General features: G+C 44.6%; 2 protein-coding genes across 2 annotated transcripts in view; one reads left to right on the forward strand and one right to left on the reverse strand.

The window, feature by feature from the left end:
- Window positions 1-19096, reverse strand: part of LOC138982088 (dynein axonemal assembly factor 9-like) — a 138405-nt gene that overhangs the window by 91843 nt on the left and 27466 nt on the right. The window lies entirely within an intron of this gene.
- LOC138982087 (FMRFamide receptor-like) lies at window positions 9740-12580 on the forward strand. Its single transcript, XM_070355310.1, has one exon. The coding sequence runs from the start codon at window positions 9851-9853 to the stop codon at window positions 10919-10921; it is 1071 nt and encodes a 356-aa protein (XP_070211411.1). The 5' UTR covers window positions 9740-9850; the 3' UTR covers window positions 10922-12580.

Below are 19096 nucleotides of genomic sequence, written 5' to 3' on the forward strand. Positions count from 1 at the left end.
CCTTGCACTCAAATATCCACCCTTCCTAAACACAATAATGTTACTTTTACTCATGTTTACCTTTAAATGAAGAGAGGACACTGTCCTGCGTAAATTATTTAACTGAGTCTGTAGACCCACAACAGTCTCTGATAAATCATCAGCAAGCAAAAGAATAAACAATTCCAAATAATCATCAGTAAATGTGGCACCATGTCTTCCATTCTCAATTATCTCAAGTGCTAACTCATTAATAAAGAGAGAAAATAAAACTGGGCTACAAACATCGCCCTGTTTAACACCAAATGTACAATTAATATAATCTGTAAACTTTGCTCCACATCTCACTTTTATTTTTACATTATCATACATACTCTTCACACACCTAAAGAGATTCCCTTTTATACCATTTGTTTAACAGAATTGGCCAGAGCAAAGCTCTGTTGATGGAATCAAAAGCCTTCTCAAAATCAATAAAAGCAACATACAGCTTACGATTCAAAGAAAATTGTTTCTGTGCAAAGGCCAAAAGTGTAAACATATGATCAATAATGGAATAATTCTTCTTAAAACCAGCTTGATATTCCCCCGTACTGTTATTACATTCAATCCATTCTTGCAACCTGTTATTAATCACAGTACTATACTTTCTTTCTTTATTTGGTGTTTAACGTCGTTTTCAACCACGAAGGTTATATCGCGACGGGGAAAGGGGGGGAGATGGGATAGAGCCACTTGTTAATTGTTTCTTGTTCACAAAAGCACTAATACAAAAATTGCTCCAGGGGCTTGCAACGTAGTACAATATATTACCTTACTGGGAGAATGCAAGTTTCCAGTACAAAGGACTTAACATTTCTTACATACTGCTTGACTAAAAACAGTACTATAGACCTTGCTACTAACATTACACAGCGAAATTCCACGATAATTATTTGGATCACTCACATCGCCTTTCTTAAACAAAGGGATAACAATTGACTCTGTCCAACTTTCAGGAAATACACCTTTGGAAAACAAAAAATTAAACAAGTGTACCAAAAAGTCAATCCCTGGAGAATAAACATTTTTCAACAGTTCTCCTATTATTCCATCAGGTCCAGCAGACTTTTGAGGTTTTAACTTTCTCATTGCAATCAAAACTTCTTCTTTTGAAATAGGACGATTCAAAATACCTTCATCGTCTTCATATTCAATTTCTTCAGCCTCAGTTACATCTTTTTCCAATAATACTTTGAAATGCTGAAACCAGGTATCAACTGGTATGTTGCTCTTTATTTGTTTTCGTTTTGAGGATAATTTATGCATTATATTCCAACATTCTTGTTGATCATTTACAGATTCAATAAGTTTTTGTAATGTCAAATCATTACACAATCTTTTCTTTCTTTCTAACATGTTTTTATATTCCCGTCTGGCTAAACAATAAACATTGCGAGCGTGAATGTCTTCAGGCTGATTACATCTGCTTAACAATCTCCATACATTTTTTCGGGTTACTCTGCGCGCGCGCGCGAGAGAGAGAGAGAGAGAGAGAGAGAGAGAGAGAGAGAGAGAGAGAGAGAGAGATCGGTGTGTGTGCGTGTGGCGGGGGTACTTTAAGCGTGTCTAAATCAGCCCTTCATCTCATCCATAATTTAAGCAAAATCCTTTGAGCCTGTTACGCAAGCGGATTGCATTCTAGAGAATAAGGAGGAAGGAGGAGCGGGGGAGGGGTGTGTGTGTGTGTGTGTGTGTGTGTGTGTGTGTGTGAAATCACACGACTGATTATGGAAAAAAGTGGAAACATGGAACAAAAACTGCTTAATGCAGCGATTTCCATTCGTCGGCCACGATTGAACGTGAAAGACGCGCAATTTCACACACATGCACATGCAACCACACAAGCGTGCAAACACACAAGGGCACACATTTATAGAAACAGCTAAAGAAAAAAGGGGGGAGAGCAAACACAGACAAGAAAACTCTCTCTCTCTACCCCTATTTCTTGTGTGTTTGTTTGTTTGTTTGTTTGTTTGTTTGTTGATTTGTTTACTTGCCCGTTTATTCGTGTGTCTGTGTGGTTTAAAAAAAATAGGTTGCTAGCACTTAATATTTAAAAGAAAAATGTTTTCTATGATTCTTTAGTGAATGTTACATGTCTAGTATTTGTTCAAGGACAGGTTGGTAGACAAGGCGCTGTGCCTTAAACCTTTTATATCCTTGTCAAATAAAAATTCGTTCGTTCGTCCTCTCCCCCCCCCCCCTTCTCCCTCTCTCTCCCCCTCTCTCTACCCCCGTCTCTCTCTCCCACCTCACACTCCCCCTACCCCTCTCTCTCTCTCTCTCTCTCTCTCTCTCTCTCTCTCTCTCTCTCTCTCTCTCTCTCTCTCTCTCTCTCTCTCTCTCTCTCTCTCTCTCTCTCTTTGTCATTCACAATTTTTCTATGTCTCACATGTAAGCCTCACATGTAAATGGTTTTATGACAGACGTATCTCAATGGAGAAAAACACCATCGTGACAAATCATGTAGAACCCCAAAATATCACAATGCAGCAGTCACTGAGAGCAAAAGATCGCACAAGCATAAATTCAAGTTAACACAAACGTCACTTGTTCATTTTCAAGTACGGTAACTCCTATCAAGTTGGCTAATTCTAATGAGAACATAAACACAGAACATCATCGCAGCTTACTGTCAGAAGTGTGCCTGGTGTGCTTGTGATAAAAATGTTTTAATAGCTACGTTTAAGCTCCGGCCATCATAACCCTGCACAAGCAGTAGTCCTCTCGCTCTCTTTTCACTGTGACATCCGAGAGCCCCACCAACAAGCCCATCTCCACCAAACCACACACACAAACACGCACACACGCACGTACGCAACACCCACACCCACACCCACATACACATACGAGTCACCAAAACTCCAAGATGAAAGCCTATAGCTGACCGAATCTCAGCCGAACAGGCATCTTTGATCTTTCAATTTCTTCCAGAGGCTTTTTTTCCCCCAACGCTTTCTGATAGCGTGACATGACACGACGTTGCCGGGTTCCCCTTGCCAAGGCTTTGAGTAAGGCAGGCCCACAGAGGGCCCATGAGGAAGTGACGCAGCTTGGCCCGTTTTCTCGCTGTTCGTGACAGCCTCAACTATGCCAGGGAGGCCCACGATGGGCCCCTGCAGAGGCGATGCAGCGTGGTCACTCTACTTGCTCTTCGTGACAGTGTGTGTGTGTGTGTGTGTGTGTGTGTGTGTGTGTGTGTGTGTGTGTGTGTGTGTGTGTGTTGTGCGTACGTGCGTGGGTGTGTGTGTTTTTGTGCGTGTGTGCGTGCGTGCTTGCGTGTGTACGTGCGTGTGTCTCGTTCAAATGAATTATCCTATAGTTTAAAGAATTATTTCATCTCTCTCTCTCTCTCTCTCTCTCTCTCTCTCTCTCTCTCTCTCTCTCTCACTCCGTCTCTCAACCCTCTCTCTCCCCTCCCCTCATCCACCGACACAGGTCCGTTCGTGAAATGCACGGGTGAGGGTAGACCGGGGTATGGTAAAGGAAATCGATAGATATAGCTGCCGCAGCAAGGGCTTCTTCAACTCACAGGCGTCTGCCAGCCAAGAGGGAACGTTGCAGTCTCTCTCTCTCCGTATGACAAGAAAAACATCAAACCTAAACTACAAGATAATGCCGATGGTAGCGTACAGTCGAACCTGCCCTTGCGACCACCTTTTTATAACGACCAACCTGCCCATTACGACCAGACCTAAGTGATCCTGACATGATTGAATTCTATATAATTCATCCGTCCATAACGACCATCTGCCCATCACGACCAGCACTAAGTGATCCCGACAAGGTTCTATCCTATATAATTCACCAGTCCATTACGACCACCTGTCTGTGAGGACCACCTGTCTGTGAGGACCACCTGTCTGTGAGGACCACCTGTCTGTGAGGACCGCCTGTCTGTGAGGACCCCCTGTCTGTGAGGACCACCTGTCTGTGAGGACCACCTGTCTGTGAGGACCACCTGTCTGTGAGGACCACCTGTCTGTGAGGACCACCTGTCTGTGAAGACCACCTGTCTGTGAGGACCACCTGTCTGTGAGGACCCCCTGACTGTGAGGACCCCCTGTCTGTGAGGACCACCTGTCTGTGAGGACCACCTGTCTGTGAAGACCACCTGTCTGAGAGGACCACCTGTCTGTGAGGACCCCCTGTCTACGCGTTCTTTATTGGCCGCTGCTGACACACACACACACACAAACACACTGTGTTACAGTGATACACCTCAAAGTCCATCCGTAGAAGGTCAAGCGTAAGTGGGCATTCTGAAGCCCACGAACGCCAAAAAAAAAGAAGAAGAACAACAGAGGGATATAATAAAGGACAGCCTGATTTTTACCCGTTTCCATTAATAGTTTCTTTGGTCGTCTGGTTATATTGTTTTGCTGGCTAGTTTTTTGGTTGGTTTTGTCCTCCCTAAAATATTTTATTCAAAATTTAAAAAAAGAAAAACAGTGTCAAAGGCCTGTGCCTGGACCATGGTGTTTTTGGCGCACCATCATCTCTCAACGCCCACCGCCGCCAGGGGGCAATAGTTTGAGAGGCGTCGTACGTGGGTAGGAGTGGTGGTATTGTCACGTCGGGGGTCAGACCCAATTGCTGGCATTTCGCCGGACGTTGCGTGCTGGTGCTGCCATGTGTCTCTTCGCCTTCCTGACCTCTTTTGTCAACATGAAGTGATAGTGGAGGACGTTGTGCCTTGCAACAGTGGGCAGCTGGCCAAAGTAAGGATATATGGTTGTCACTGTGGTCATGAACGTTGGAGAACCAAGCTGCACGAAAGTAAAGTGTGTGTGTGTTCGGTGTGTGTGTTCGTGTGTGTGTGTGTGTGTGTGTGTGTGTGTGTGTGTGTGTGTGTGTGTGTGTGTGTGTGTGTGTGTGTGTGTGTGCGTGCGTGTGTGTGTGTGTGTGTGTGTGTGTGTGAGTGGGAGGGGGTGTGTTTGTTTACGATAAAAGCAGGTGTTTTTTTCGTAATTCGTTAAAGCTGCGTGTTGGTCATAATGCAGCTGCGAACGTGAGTAAAATTGATGAGGTGGTGATCATGAACGCGAAAGATCTGTGCTGGAAAATAGTGTTGTTTTTTTCACGCTGGAAGTTGCGTGCCAGTCCTCATGTGTCTGTTCGCCTTCCTGATCTCTTTGGACAACATCTGCTCCGTGCCCTGCATAAAGTGCAGCTTACGTACTAAAGAATGTTCCTGTGTGTGAGTGTGTGGGGGGTAGGGTAGGTGTGTGTGTGTGTGTGTGTGTGTGTGTGTGTGTGTGTGTGTGTGTGGCTGTGTGTGTGTGTGTGTGTGTGTTCGTGCATGCCTGCATTAGTGAAATAATGGGAATGGCATACTCTCTGTTTGTGTGTGGGTGGTTGTGGTAGGAAGTGTGTATGTGTGTGTGTGTGTGTGTGTGTGTGTGTGTGTGTGTGTGTCTGTCTGTCTGTGTGTCTGTCTGTGTGTCTGTCTGTGTATTTGGAAGGCCCTCCCCCCCTCACGTTTGCGGTTGGGATTTCCTTATTTCGTTGGAGTAGCGTGCTTGTCCTCAGGCGTCTACTAACGTTTCTGAACTCTTTTGCCAACATCAGAAGGGCGCTGTGTCCTGAGTAGTACAGGGACTATGGTGGTGCTCAGGAACGCTAGAGGGCTCTGCTGGAAGAAGGTGTTATTGTCTTTGTTGTTTTTTGTTCTTTCTTTGTTGCCTGGAAGTTGCTTTCTGGTACTCATCTGTGTCATTTCGCACCCCCCCCTCCTCCTCTACACTTCTGTGCAAGATTGCAATGTTGTGTTGCGCTAAGTGATATTGCCCACCAATCTCCACTTTCTTTTCGGTTTACGAGTCAACGACTTTTTCGAGGTCTGTCTTTCTTTTTTTGTATTTCTTCACTCAAGGAAATTACGTACCCGTACATATTTGCTGAGATCGAGCAACGTTACTCGTAGTGATTTACCTATGCCGGACAACTTATCCGGAAGAAAACCCAGAAAAGCTCTCAAAGCACAGAGCAATTCAGTGAAAGCGGCACTGACTTCCCTGGGTGGGAGAAATGACAAAAACGCAGACAAACTTAACACCTTGGTCATCGCAAAAACAAGCCTACGGCCAACATCCATCAAACTCTGTGCAAAGCTTAGGCGGGAAGTGTTGTGTTCACACAATCGCAAAAGCAAACGTGGCTAAATCAGAAACCCAAACACTGACGAACACATCCCTCGGAGAATTGTGGTTACACTGTAAATCCTAGCGAGCCTCCTTCGATAATAAGCTCTTACGTCAGCATGCACACATATCCCGTGAAAGCGAATATTCGGCAACCTGAACAGCTCTTGACATAATGATGGTCACTTGTTGGGATACAAATTATTATTTTCAATTCTGCAATATACATTCATGTATATATATATGTGACCCTCCATCACGGAATGAGTCGGATGTCACCTAGTGCGGTTCACACGTCCGGAGGTGTCCGGTATCAGCGTGAGGGACACCTTAGTCACAGGCTTATAACTCGAACAGTTTTCGCTCTTTTCTAAAACGGTTTACACCACTGGATAGAGCATTAAAAGCTCTCTAAGAAAATGTAAAAATATAAAAATCATGCAAAGGAGACATGCGACTCATTCCGTGGTGGAGGGTCATATATGTCTAAAGCTGGTGTCAGACCGCTCTTCTCTTTCACAATTAAAGGCATTCTACAGTTTACTAGAAAAGTAAAAGAAATAGCTTTCGTTTTTAAAGGCCTTAAAATTCTCCCTCATTTATTTTAAACAGATTCATTCTATACTCTAATTTTAAAGAATGGACACTTTTGCCACAGACTAAAATAGCAACCAAACGGGAAAGTCAATTTCACATCAGAGGAACGGTAAGTATTAGAGCCGGTAGACAGCACCGGTCCGAATTAGGGTATTTTTGCCAGTTTGCTAAACTCCTGTCGGAGATTTTCTGTCATGGCATCACGGTTTTAGAGTGAACGCACTTTCTCCATTTATTTTTACTGATTCGTAAAACAAAATGTTACACCAAAGTTCAAGACAAAATTGGGCAATTTAGCGAAGAACACAAATTATGTTGAGTGAGAAAATACAACAACCGTCTTGAGAACACAAACTGGTGACTGAATTGAAAAGCAAACACACTGAGGCGCGAAAATCTGTTTCAGCACATGCTTCCCCAACGTTCGTCTTCTTAAAAGAATTCCAGAAAACAGATCGAAGAAAAAAAAAAGCGAGAGTTTAATCGAATTTAGTCGTTTAAGGTTCGGTGACTCTTTAGTCTATTTTTCCAGCCAGCCAAGCAGCCCGCCAGCCTGACACCTCATCCATCATGACTGTAGTGAAGCTATAGGGCCCTCCCGAGTAACAGTCTGCCTGCCATTCCGGTGGGAACGTCAATAGTTTTCACACATCGGGCTTAAATGTCATTTAACACGTACAGCCTACTCCATCGTACACACGAAACCTATTTCTGAAGGCTTGAAGTGGCAAGATAAACCGAAAATCTCAGTGGAATTATGAGTGAAATTTCATTTAACACGTATAACCTACTTCATCGTATTGGTCGTATAAACAAACCCTATTCTAGAAGGCTTGAAGTGGCTAGATAAACCAAAATTCCCAGTGGACTCGTTAGTGAAACACGGAAAACCTATACTCTATCGAAAACTAACCCCTTTTCAGAAGGCCTAAAGTGGCACGACAAACCGAAATTCTCAGCGGACTCATGAGTGAAATCTCATTTTACATGTATAACCTATTTCATCGTATTGATCGTATACACGTACACGAACCCTATTTAAGAAGGCTTTAAATTGTGATTCTCAGTGGACTCGTGAGTGAAATTTCATTTAACACGCAAAATCTACTCTATCGTATAAATGAACCTTATTTCAGAAGGCTTTAAATGGCGAGGAAAACCGAAATTTTCAGTGGACTCATGGGTAAAATTTAATCGAACATGTACAGCCTACTCCATTGCGGTTTTTCAGAAAACTTGAAGTGTCAAGAAAAACCGCAATTCTAAGTGGACTCACGAGTGAAATTTAATTAAACACGTACAGCCTACTCCATCGTCTACGGGGATATTTACGTATCCTATTCCAAAAACCTTCATATGGCGACAAATCCGGTATTCTACGTGGATATCGATTCGTCATGATCAGTTTCTTGGCGCTTTGCGGCGTTATCTGCTTGTTTAAAACGACATTCACGGTTTTGGGCTGCTGACTACACACCTAGAATATCGCATTTGTAAACGGATGTCGCTGCATAAGGCGTGGGGCTTTTTGCAAGCGCAGCTCAGCGAATTTTTCCATCGAACCCCCCCTTTTTGTTTTTACATATATATATATATATGTTTTTTTTTATATATGTAAACATAAAAATGTACATGAAAGCTTTCTCGTGGTATCTTATAGGACTAATCCAACCTCATCTTCTCTTAATGATTATCATCAATGCCGTATGGATGACTAAACGCCGTCAGTTTGATACCCTGAACTAGGGGGAGCTTCGTTCGCGCATTACCCTGACACAAGTCAACACGGGACCCAGCAAAGCAAAGAGTGGAACAGACTGGCTCGACACTGCCCCTGTTTGCTCGCCCCTGGTCGATAGAGAAAAGACTAGGAATAAGGTTCATCCTTTGGTTTTCTACTCCTCCGAATATCTCTCCCCCCCCCCCCACCCCCTCCCCCGGCCCCGGCCCCGCTGGATTTAATGGAGCCTGTCAACACAGGTATCTATAATTCAAAGGCGAGCGTCAACACGCGATTTGCCGCCAGTCGGTAACTAAGTTCCAATATCCTTGTCGTCAACGTTGTTGCTCTTCCTTCACCCCCAGACTGACCCCTCCCCCTCTCCGTCTCTGCCCCCACCACGCCAAACTTCAATCAGACTGCTGCACGATGAATATTCATGAAGAGACTTGCTTTCTTCTAAGACTCCCTCTTTTTGGTGTGTGAGCTTTATACCCGGATCGCAGCAAACCGGGAGAAAGTCTGAAATCTTGACAGCACCTTCGTCAACCCCTACCCCCCCACCAGTCGTACAGTTTTCATTTACAGAATTCTGTGAAAGGATTTTCATACATCAGTACAATAAACAGAAAGTGTCGTTCTTAGTGCATTCATTGGTTTCTGACAATCCAGAAAGAACCTCCACCCTTCCACCACTCACATCCAGCAGTTGCAATATTTTCAGATAGAGATTTCTGTTTTCATGCATCAGTACGCTGAACAGAAAGTGGCGTTTTTAGTGTATCCATAGGTTTCTTACCGCGCAATAACACCCCCCCCCCCCCCCCCCCCGCCATTCCACCACTCACCCCCGTCAGCTGCAATATTTTCAGACAGGTATTTCTGTGAAAGGGTTTTCATGCATCAGTATGCTGAATAGACAGTTTCGTTCTTAGTATTCATTGGTTCTACACTTGCGGTAAGACACATTTGATATGTACAGTACTGTCACAGAGTCGCCAAAGCAACCAGAAAGTTCGGAATGTTGAAAGAATCACCCAACTCCCTTTACTCTCTGTCAGAATTCAAGATTCAAGACTGAGGGATTCCAAGTTCGATCAAACATATTCTACTGCTACATGTTTATGTCTCTGTGTGTGCATGCGTGCGTGCGTGTAAGTGTGCGTGCGTGCGAGAATGCAAGCGGGCGAAAGTGCGTACGTGCGGGCGTTTCCGTGTACCTCATTGCAGGAATAACTAACCTCACGTTACAATCTGTGCAGGCATGTAGACGAGCCGGACAAGCGACGGCAGCGCCACACTCATCAGCAAGACACACACAGTAAGCGAGAGCAAGGACGGCAGGACGGACGCACAGACCAGTAGCAAGATGAGGATCCGCTTCGAGCTGTACCCGGACAACGTGTACCCCTACCTCATCCCACCCTTGCGACACTGCCTGACCCTGCACACGGCCTGCGCCCCAGGTGGAGACCCGGTTAACGCTAGCCGCTACTCGGGGGACTGGACTGAGGTCAGCGACTACTTCTGCTTCCTGGCCCTACCCGTAGTTGTCAGTTTCGCCGTGGCCACTCAGGTGGCTAGCGTGGTGGTGCTGTGCAAGATGCCGGCCCGGGCCTCCCTAGACACCTACCTGCTGGGCCTCTGCGCGGCCTCCCTCCTGCTGCTGGCCGCGACTTCCCTGCTGGCCTCCCAGCACTACGTTGGCCGCTACGAGGCCATCATCGCCACGCAACCATACGCCTTCAGCTGCCGCGACTGGTTCTGGTACACCACCATCTGGCTGATCGTCATGATGGCCTTCGAGCGTGCCCTGAGCGTATCGTCGTCGCGGGCCAGCGTGCTGTGCACCCCCACCCAGGCCGGTGTGGTGGTGCTGATGGTGTTCTGCGTGGGGCTAGTCAGCGCGCTGCCCCGCTTCTGGGAGTACGACACGGCGCGCCACTTCGACCTGCGCCTCAACGCCACGGCCCCCGCCGCCACCAAGACGGCGTCCACCGCCACGGAGGAGTACAACACCATGTACTTCTGGTACGTCAAGACGCTGACGCTCTTCCTGCCCTACGTGATGATGGCTGTGACCGGGGTGACGCTGGTGCTGAGGTCGCGCGGGGAGGCGCAGGCCCGGCGCTACACGGCGGTCAAGCACGCCTCGGCCACCGCCCTGGCCCGCCGCATGAAGGACGAGACGGCGCTGTCCAAGCTGCTGGTGCTGCTGATGGCCATGTACGTCACCTTCTCCACGCCGCTGTGTCTGTTGGAGCTGATGTCCCGCGTGCTGCCCGACTGGCTGGACCAAGACACACGCCTCTTCGCCGCCCTGCACAACCTCTTCACCGTCCTCTTCTTCCTGCACTACGCGCTCCACCTCATCCTCTACTTCTGCTACAACAAGCAGTTCAGGCTCACGCTGCTCGACGTCTGCTGTTGCTGCTGCTGATAGCGGCTCGTCCGTCAGCAAGCAGTTAATGTGTGACTTAAAGTTGCTCGTGACGCTCAGAGTCCTACTGTTGTTGCTGAAAGCGCTCCGTCAGTCAGCCTGCGGGTAATGTGTGGCATAAAATTGCTCCTGATATGTTATTGCTGCTACAGCTGTACGCCAGTCGGACTGCGTTTAAATGTGTCACATACATCAAATTGCTTGTGTGATTCAAGGTTTGCTGTTGCTGCTGTAAGCGGTCCGTATGACATGAACTTGCTCGTGATACTCGAGATTTGCTCCTGCTAGCGGTCCGTAAGCCTGCGGGCATAATGTATGACATAATGACAGTTCGCTGTTTTCCTTGCTGTTTTCGATCGTCAAAGAATTTCATGTAATGCCCGAGACCTGCTGTTCTTCAAGCCTCATCAGCCATCTACACACCCACATACCCGGGGAACGCAGTGACCTTTCTTTAACTGCATCAAGGCAAAGAAACAATGGAAACCTCAGCCTGAGGGGATATGCATTGCGTTCCAGCAACCCTGTGGGTGGCAGTTGTGGTCCTGATCGCTTTGCGGTGGACAAACATGATGAAAGTTAGACGTGGGCTTACCCTACCCAGACTGCTCGAAGCTTTCTTTTGTTGCTCGAGTTCAATTAGTCCTTCCGCTAATGTGTCACATTGCAATTGCACGTGCTGCTCGAATTCCACTGTTCGTGTTGCCAGCAGCTGTCATTGTATGACCGACACGCGGCATGGATTGGATTCTACGGGTTCAAGATGAAGCCAGCTCCTGCTGAAGGAATATGAGACAGAATTGCTCCAATGCCCAGGAACGATTGAGCTAACGGTTGTTGGCAATGCTGAATGCTAGCATACAGGTCATATGGCATTGTTTTCAATTCACCGTGAGTCGCTGCTGTACACACGTAACAAGTGTTTGTGTTGGATAACCATACGCCAATAAATGGCAGACTCGGCTGTGCTGGTCGTACACAGACATTCGGACTCTTAATTAACTCCTAAGTCACCGGCGAAGATTTGAGGCGTTCCCATACGAAACACAGTGACCGTTCAATCAATCAATCAATCAATGAGGCTTATATCGCGCATATTCCGTGGGTACAGTTCTAGGCGCTCTGCAGTGATGCCGTGTGAGATGACATTTTATACGGCCAGTAATTGCAGCCATTTCGGCGCATATTTACCTTTCACGGCCTATTATTCCAAGTCACACGGGTATAGGTAGACAATTATTAACTGTGCCTAAGCAATTTTGCCAGGAAAGACCCTTTTGTCAATCGTGGGATCTTTACACGGGGGGAGAGTTCGGACACCAAAGAGAGTCTGCACACAAAGTTGACTCTGAAATAAATTTCCGCCGAACCTGGGATCGAACTCACGCTGACAGCGGCCAACTGAATACAAATCCAGCGCGCTACCAACTGAGCTATATCCCCGGAAGTGTAGGGCACCTCCACATGAAGGAATGACCGCTTCGCTCAAGGCTTGACTTAATGTATTTAAGTAGTTAGGGACCAGAGTGGGTCTGACTGCTCAACACAGCCATGGTTTAAAATAAAACCTAGCGGTGTCCACTCTGCAGAGAACTGGAATAAGCGGTGTGCGTGCGTGTGTGCGTGCGTGCGTGCGTGCGTGCATGTGTGTGTGTGTGTGTGTGTGTGTGTTCGCCTGACATGAGTGGAAAAGGAGTACAGCAGAAGTTCTTGTTGTTGTTGAAATGTACCTGGCTGTGGGTATGTGTGTCTGAGTCGACAATGAATACCTGTAGTGTGCATTTAAACAGAATCTACGCACCACGATTGTCGTAGTGTTACTAGAGATGATAATTACATTTCTCTCAGCGATACTACCTGAAGTTCACCCATTCTTCGTTTCACAAGTAACGTTAACACACTTACTTCAACACCAAAGGCTAACATTCCTGTGATGGACATGACGTTACTGCTCAAACAAACGGTGGTCTCTCTGTGTGGCTCCAACAATGCCAAAGTAACGCCAGTTCAGTATTATTAAAAAAAAGAATTCAGCAGCATTTGTTCAATGACATAATTGTTTTCCTAACCTACAGCTGCCACATACATCCTCTTGGAACTTAAACTATGTTTTGTTCGCAAGGAAAAATGCGAGATGGTTGACGATGTAATGCAGCAAAAGCGCGAGTAAGGCATACAATCAGGTGCAATGCAAACATTCAACGAAGGTGTACATATCTTTAACGGCGAAAGGACTTGTGTTTCCGTTGAAGAGCTCGAATGACAACGTAGATTAAGGAGAAAGCTAATACCAAACTGATGTGTGGTGTGTTCATACTTTGACAATTTTATCACACTCTCAAGAAACTGCTAAATCTTCTGCACAAGAACGTTTTGGTTGTGAGAAAACAAGAACAACTTTAGTAACAAAAATACTGGGGGGAAATCTGCAAACTTCAACTGTACAATGATTGGCAAATCACCGTTATACTCTGTTGAAACGGTGCCGCTGCCAAAGCTTTGAATTGTGTGACTCTTGGCGAATGGTTCAACTGTTTAGAAAATAACAACAATGTTAAGTTTATGGTGCCCTCCTTTCTACTCATTTCAAGCAAAGAAATTATGACATGTTAACACTTAAAATGACCAACCTGAGCGCTTTTCGTGAAACAAGACATCTTAGAGCCGATTTTATCTTACTAGCCATGCAGGGTTGAGCACTCTTGGTATTTTGGGCACGAAACTTTGCGGCAAAATGCGACAGCGAATTTTTCGACAAACCACACCATGCTAGTAGTTGCAGTTTGCGACACGCTAGCTGGGGTCTGCGACAGTGACATTCCAACTAAAAGAAGTGTACTCTGGGTAGAGGGTGCAAACACAGACATTCCAGTTAACAATCTGGTTATTAAATCATGTGCTACTGTGCAGCATATATATCCATTTTCTTTGTCTGGAAGATACAATTAAGTTACTGCATGGATCTTGATTTTTCATGCACTGATCACTTAATGGATGTATTAACTATTATCAAGCTTAACCTCCATCCACCCCATCCCCTCTGCAGAAAGTATACATATTATTGTAACTGCAATTGATATCATCGTTGTAAGCCGTGCCATGGTCATTCATATCATAGCATCGCTGTTAACATCTAGTGTGTCTCTGTGTCATCTATCACTGTACCATCCAAGGCATTACTATCGTCATTCCCTCAGCGTCGTTTTCACCCAAAACTATGTTGTCTGGTAAAGCCATTAGCTTTCTGCGAACAGAACCTTGGATGCTTCCTGTTGTTTTTATGTATGACAAGACCAAAAAACAAAACAAAACAAAAAATCCCAAAAAATCCTGATATGATTGTTGTGATGTTGTAAAAATGCTGCCAATCAAAGTGATTCACTATGGGGTCAATGTCTGCATCTGAACAATACGTTGTTGAAGCCTAAAAAGGCCATATTCACAACGACGTAGAGTAGTGTTGCCATGGTAATGTGTTATTCACGCGTGTGACAGAAGATGTCTGTGCATGATTTGTGTTATTGTTTCGACGTATGTGTGATTCAGCTGTTTCTATGGAGATAATCGTGACTTCGTGTGGAATCTACATGTTTCGTTGTGGTACACACACAAGTGTTACCTTTTCATGGTGTGTTCATCGTGTGTTCCGAAAATGGCTCCTTTAGAAAATGGTTCATGCGGGTGCTGTTTGCAGTTTTATTTTAGTTGTTGTAGGTGTGATAGTGGCGGTGGTGGCTGAGTATGCGGGTGCGCATGTTACGATGCTGTGATTGTGTTTAAAAGCTGTGGAATAATAAAAAGAAAAACGTTTTGTATAAAAGCTCTTGGGACTGCCTGATATGTTCGAGCTGTGTTGTAAGGTATATATAACAGAGCATGAGAACAAGGTACACGCATTCACGCGCGCGCGCACACACACACACACACACACAGCATCCCTTACGTAGGGGAAGCTCTTTGCTCACACACACATGCGCGCGCGCACAGTGGACAGGCCAAAGACCTCTAAAGAGGTCGTCCTTGGGACAGGCTTATATACGCACGAACGGGAGGGTGGATTATAGGCGAGGGGAGGGGGTGCAGCTGGGGACCTAATGTTATAATAATGTTAAAGTTTACTACCACCTTTTCAGCCTTCACACCTATATCTTTCCAAAAATCTATTTAGCTCCTCAAAAACATGGCAACGATCGTCGCCAGAGGACCGCGTGGTCTCAAATCGAAATCATTTTTCAAGATTTACTCTCACTGCCAGAAAATAACACCAGTCGATTTTTGAATTCTATGTGTTCTCGGGCAGGAGGCTTAGCTCAAATTCACAGAAAATTGCTCAGTCAATTATTTTGTTCTTTCTTTTTGGTCTCTCATTCCCACTGGAACTAATTATTTCAGACACGCAATGTCGACTGAGTTATGGATACCCTAAGCTTGCAGCATGCATTCTTCCAGCAAACATTTGTTACCAAACTAGAAAGAAAAAAAAGTAATATCCCCTCTTAACCACAACCCCCACCCCCAAACAATACCCCCATCTCTCCCCGAGAAAAGTGAGAAAAGAATGTCAAGTTACAAGGAAATAATGCCAAACAGCACAAGTATGGACAGATTACGAAATGTAAGTCACCCGTAGTTAACGTTAACGTTACCGTAAGCCACATCTTGCGTTGCGCAATACAGCGCGGTCGAGGAGGGGGTCGCCGTCAAATAAGCTTACTACATGCAGATTTTTAACTCGCCTAGTTTGGCCCGGTTTCGCGACTTACGCACCCCTTGACTACCACTACGGTACTATCTTCCATGAGATAATAAAGTGGCATGGTCTGGTATGGTATGGTATGGTTTGGTATGGCGTGGTATGGCGCGGTAAGGTATGTTATGGTAACTGAATCACTCTAATAAGACCTATAATAAAGTATTCTCGTATAGTATGTTTTGGTTTGGTTTGGTTTGGTTTGGTTTGGTTTGGTTTGGTTTGGTATGGTATGGTATGGTATGGTATGGTATGGTATGGTGTCCTATCGTATGTTGCGTACGTGCGCCCGTGCGTCCGTCTATTTGTTTATTGATATATGTATCACCAACCTATTTTTTCTATTAATCTGTTTAGCCGTACACTCTATCTCTTTGTCTCTACAGCGTCGAGTTCCAAGCGTCTATCACCAAGTACGCATGGCTGAATAAAACAATCACGCTTGTAACAACAGCAGATTGTTGAGAACAATCATCCAATCTTTCACCACTGACGTTCCCTCTTGTCACAAGTATTGATTGTCTTGGCAGACCGAGACCATAAGAACATTAGCACCTACGAATCCCAAACACTCTTGTGTAAGTTTTCACCAAAGTGTTTCTAAGACAAGGACCCTAGGCGCCTCCCGGGCCTGGCAAGTAATTCAATAGTTCTCAGCTGAGCTAGCACCTCCAACAAAGACCTCCCCCAATCCGGGTCCTGGAGAAAAAGGGAGGCTTGTCGAAAAGAAAACCAAATTACACCGTCATCACTTTAAGTCCCCACAGTCCTCAGCCACCCCCCACCTGCGCCTTCCTCCGGTTCAATCAGACCGATAGTGAACCGTGGAACACCCTTAAAATGTCTCTGTGTCGCTCCCTTTCCGCTTCTGTCCTACAGACATTTCTCATCCTCTTGTATATTGGTGAAGCTTCACCCAACCCCCCTTTTTCCAGGAACTTCAGTTCAATCAGTCATATTGAAGGAACAATGATTTTCTCTGCTAACACCTCTTTCTGTCTGTCGCTTTGTCTGTCTATTTTATCTATTTATCTGTTTGTCTGTCTGTCTGTCTGTCCGTTTATCTTTCATATCACAAAAAGAAAAGGTAGTCTTTCAATGGGGAACTTGCCTTAGCAATTAAACCATTCTGACTTCTTACCTCTCTCTCTCTCTCAATATCTTCCTGTTTGTCTGTCTGTCTGTCCGTCTCTCTCTCTCTCTCTCTCTCTCTCTCTCTCTCTCTCTCTCTCTCTCAGGCTCTCAAACATATACACAAAAACACACACATATACACACACAAACACACACACACACACACACGCAAACACACACACACACACACACACAAACACATACGAACGCATGCATGCATGCAAAAGACACACACACACACACAAACTTGTTCTCTCTCTCTCTCTCTCTCTCTCTCTCTCTCTCTCTCTCTCTCTCTCTCTCTCTCTCTCTCTCCCTCTCTCTCTCTCTTATTCATCTCGCCGTACACAAAATCGTTGGGTGTGCGTGATCCAACTCCAAGAAATTTCTTTAGGGCAAATAAATGAACTTGTTCAGACTGTAATGCAGATTTCTCAAGACCCCACAGTTCAGCTCCATATATTGCAATTGGCAAAACCTGAGAATCAAATAATTTTAAATAAACGTTCAAATTATTATTACCAAGCTTGGACAAATTTTGTAATATACACAACAGTGCGTTGTTCGCTTTGCTTGCAAGGTCACAACAAGTGGCGGTAAAACTGAGTTTTGTGGAAAACAATATTCCTAAATACTAATAAACATTAACCACTGGCATTATCTTTCCATCATACTTCCATTTCTCTCTTACACTCAAGTATCCACCCTTCCAAAAAACAACAATATTACTCTTCTTCATATTTACGTTAGGGTGTAAATTTGATGCTGCATGTTGCAAATTATTCAACTGCGTCAGTAGACCAACCACAGTCTCAGATAATAGAACAACATCATCAGCCAACAATAAAATCTTTCTTTCTTTCTTTCTTTCTTTATTTGGTGTTTTACGTCGTTTTCAACCACGAAGGTTATATCGCGACGGGGGAAAGGGGAAGATGGGATAGAGCCCCTTGTCAATTGTTTCTTGTTCACAAAAGCACTAATCAAAAATTTGCTCCAGGGGCTTGCAACGTAGTACAATATATTATTGTTATTCAGTTGGCCGCTGTCAGCGTGAGTTCGATCCCAGGTTCGGCGGAAATTTATTTCACAGAGTCAACTTTGTGTGCAGACTCTCTTCGGTGTCCGAACCTCCCCCCGTGTACACTACATTGGGTGTGCACGGTAAAGATCCCACGATTGACAAAAGGGTCTTTCCTGGCAAAATTGCTTAGGCACAGTTAATAATTGTCTACCTATACCCGTGTGACTTGGAATAATAGGCCGTGAAAGGTAAATATGCGCCGAAATGGCTGCAATCTACTGGCCGTATAAAATTTCATCTCACACGGCATCACTGCAGAGCGCCTAGAACTGTACCCACGGAATAGGCGCGATATAAGACTCATTGATTGATTGATTGATTGATATTACCTTACTGGGAGAATGCAAGTTTCCAGTACAACGGACTTAACATTTCTTACATACTGCTTGACTAAAATCTTTAAAAAAATTTACTATATTCTATACAAGAAACAATTAACAAGGATAAAAGGAGAAACAGAATCCGTTAGTCGCCTCTTACGACATGCTTGGGAGCATCGGGTAAATTCTTTCTCGTCCCAACCAATATGGGACTCCCCCTAACCCGCGGGGGGAAACAATCAAATAAATAACTCCATATAATCATTCAAAAACTGTGCACCGTGTCTTCCTTTTTCAATAATTTCCAAAGCCAACTCGTTTATAAAGAGAGAAAACAAAAGAGGACTACAAACATCACCTTGTTTCACACCGTAGGTACACTTAATATAATCAGTCAAATGTACACCACATTTTACTCGGAATTTAACATTTTCATACACACTTTTAATGCAACGGAACAACTTTCCTTTTATGCCATTTTTCAACAAAATTGGCCACATCAGGTTACGATCGATAGAATCAAATGCTTTTTCAAAATCTATAAATGCCACATAGAGTTTACGATTAAAGGAAAACTGCTTCTGTACAAACGCCAACAGTGTAAACATATGATCGACAGTTGAATAATTCTTTTTAAACCCAGCTTGATATTCTCCAGTAAGATTATAACGTTCACTCCATTCTTGAAGTCTACAGTTGATATTTGTACTATACACTTTACTACTCACATCACAGAGTGATATTCCTCGATAATTACTTGGATCATTAGCATCACCTTTTTTTAATAACGGGAGTAAAAATGATTCGGTCCAAGCTTCTGGAAAAAACACCTTTATCAAAAAGAACATTAAACAATTTCACACAAAAATCAACAATCTGTAGTCCAG

This window comes from Littorina saxatilis, linkage group LG12 (genome assembly GCF_037325665.1).
Source record: "Littorina saxatilis isolate snail1 linkage group LG12, US_GU_Lsax_2.0, whole genome shotgun sequence".
Lineage (NCBI taxonomy): Eukaryota > Metazoa > Mollusca > Gastropoda > Littorinimorpha > Littorinidae > Littorina > Littorina saxatilis.